At 51.8% G+C, this 1,921-nt stretch overlaps 1 protein-coding gene across 1 annotated transcript in view; it reads right to left on the bottom strand.

The window, feature by feature from the left end:
* The window catches only part of wdr36 (WD repeat domain 36), an 8,462-nt gene that overhangs the window by 2,513 nt on the left and 4,028 nt on the right, over nt 1-1,921 (bottom strand). Inside the window, exons 10-17 of the mRNA XM_008301423.1 lie at nt 1,804-1,869; nt 1,631-1,720; nt 1,397-1,539; nt 1,196-1,313; nt 960-1,125; nt 689-797; nt 529-608; nt 184-291 (exon numbers count right to left, since the gene is read on the bottom strand). Of these exons, the coding sequence (XP_008299645.1) occupies nt 184-291; nt 529-608; nt 689-797; nt 960-1,125; nt 1,196-1,313; nt 1,397-1,539; nt 1,631-1,720; nt 1,804-1,869 (880 nt within the window). The remainder of the gene's footprint in view (nt 1-183; nt 292-528; nt 609-688; nt 798-959; nt 1,126-1,195; nt 1,314-1,396; nt 1,540-1,630; nt 1,721-1,803; nt 1,870-1,921) is intronic.

The following is a 1,921-nucleotide window of genomic DNA, read 5'->3' on the forward strand; positions in this document are numbered from 1 at the left end:
GAGGTGGTGACGTCATCGAGTACGCTGCTGTCCCAGTGGCACATAAACGGCGACGCGTTCTCCCGGACTCGCTAGATCGTACTCGCGAGTACGGACTAGCGAGAACACAAGTACGGACTTGCGTACTTCAGTATTGAGACACGGCTACTGTGATTGGCTGCTGTAATTAAGATTGATTCAGACCAGAGGTAAACACCCAGGCTATCAACATGAGCAGTCGCCAGGAAGTCTCCAGTCGGCGATAAGGACACACCCACTGGCGCCGTGGCAACCAGGAAACAGTCCACGAGACTGTGGGGAGAATAAAAGGATTTTTGATTATTGATTTGTACTGATCAGCTGGGATCAGATCAGCCGGGAACGACTGGAAACACATCATTAACACGTCGGGGCTCTCTGACTGGATGCTGCCACAACTGTTGCTTAGCAACCTCCCTGAAGCTGAAATTGTTCTGACCAGCTGAATCTTGAATAAAGTTTGATTTGAATGAATCGTGTTGTTAATACAGCGGACGGTTCCACTCTCACCATCCAGAGGGAAGGTCCCAGGTACGGATGGTGCAGTCCATTGCCACGGTAACCAACCAGCGGCCATCAGGGCTGAATGTCTGAAACAACCACAACTGTTAGCATAGCCAGCTAGCATTATCAGCAGGCAGATAGCTGCTTTAGCTTTAACCACACCCACCATATCGTTGATGTTGCCATGGTGACCAGCAAATTTTCTGACAACTCTTCTGGTTTCTATGTCAACAACCACCACAGTGAAGTCATCCAGCGCTAATGCTAGCATTCCGCTAATAGAAAAGAATTGGAAAACACGTTATCTGTTTGTGTGTAGTATCATGCTAACAGTCAGATGCTGGCTAAAAGCTACCGATCTCTGTGTAGCATTGTGCTAACTGTTTCGGTCTCTAAGAGTGATGTTTACTGCTAGCATCATGCTAAGTGTTAGCTACCTGTCTCTGTGTAGCATCATGCTAGCTGGTGCAGAGCCTAGCTTCAGCTGTTCCTCCTGTTTCTTTGTTTTGAAGCGCCAGAACTTTAGCAGCCAATCAGAGCCAGTGGTGAGGGTCAGCTGGTTGAGGGTGTCCGTGGCGACGCCTCGCACCACGCCGCTGTGAGCTGGAGCAGGAGGTGAGGTTAATGACCGAGACACACATTGGCCCAATCACAGACAAGGAATTGAACACACCTTTCTCATCATCCCCATAGCAACCACGGTGCTGCCCGGACTGCAGATTGTAGACGTCAACACGACCGCAGGACAAGCCAATCACAGCAAAGTTACCACAGGAAGTGATGGCAACAGCCTAGGACCAGAGACAGGAAGTCGTGTAAGCACAAGACACTGCAGGGGAGGAGCTAAGCGAAATAGGTTTACACATCCTGTTACCGTGGCGACGGCGTCTCTTCGGCCTCCTGGCGGCTGCAGGTGATGAGCTCCCATGGAGCACCGCTGGTAACTCCACGTGGTGGTTGTTTGGCGACCGCGATGACACGCGACGATGCCGTCCCAGTCCGACTGACGAGTGACAGCTGTCAATCAACAGAGAGAGACCGGCGGTCAGCTGTGGCTTAAATAACCCTAACCCTCTATGGAGGTCTGAGCGAAGGTCAGAGCGCCCACCGGAGGAGAACGCTGTGATGGCAGGAAGACGCAGCTCCTCGTAGGACAGCCCCTTCTTCTTCTTCTGCTCTTTCTTCTTGCTGATGGAGCCTGAAATCAAAGCAGACTTAATGACGGCGCCACCAGCTGGTGGAGCTTCACACTGAACAGTCTTGTAGGAAGCGTGGACTGACCGTGACCCAGATTCTTGTTGAAACGTTCGTGGACGGTGGAGAAAGACTGCAGTGTGCCGTCCTGACCTGCAGGGGGCACACACACCCCAAGTTAACAGCTGTAGCTAGGCAGACACAC

This window comes from Stegastes partitus, unplaced genomic scaffold (assembly GCF_000690725.1).
Source record: "Stegastes partitus isolate 25-593 unplaced genomic scaffold, Stegastes_partitus-1.0.2 Scaffold1670, whole genome shotgun sequence".
Classification (NCBI taxonomy): Eukaryota; Metazoa; Chordata; class Actinopteri; family Pomacentridae; genus Stegastes; species Stegastes partitus.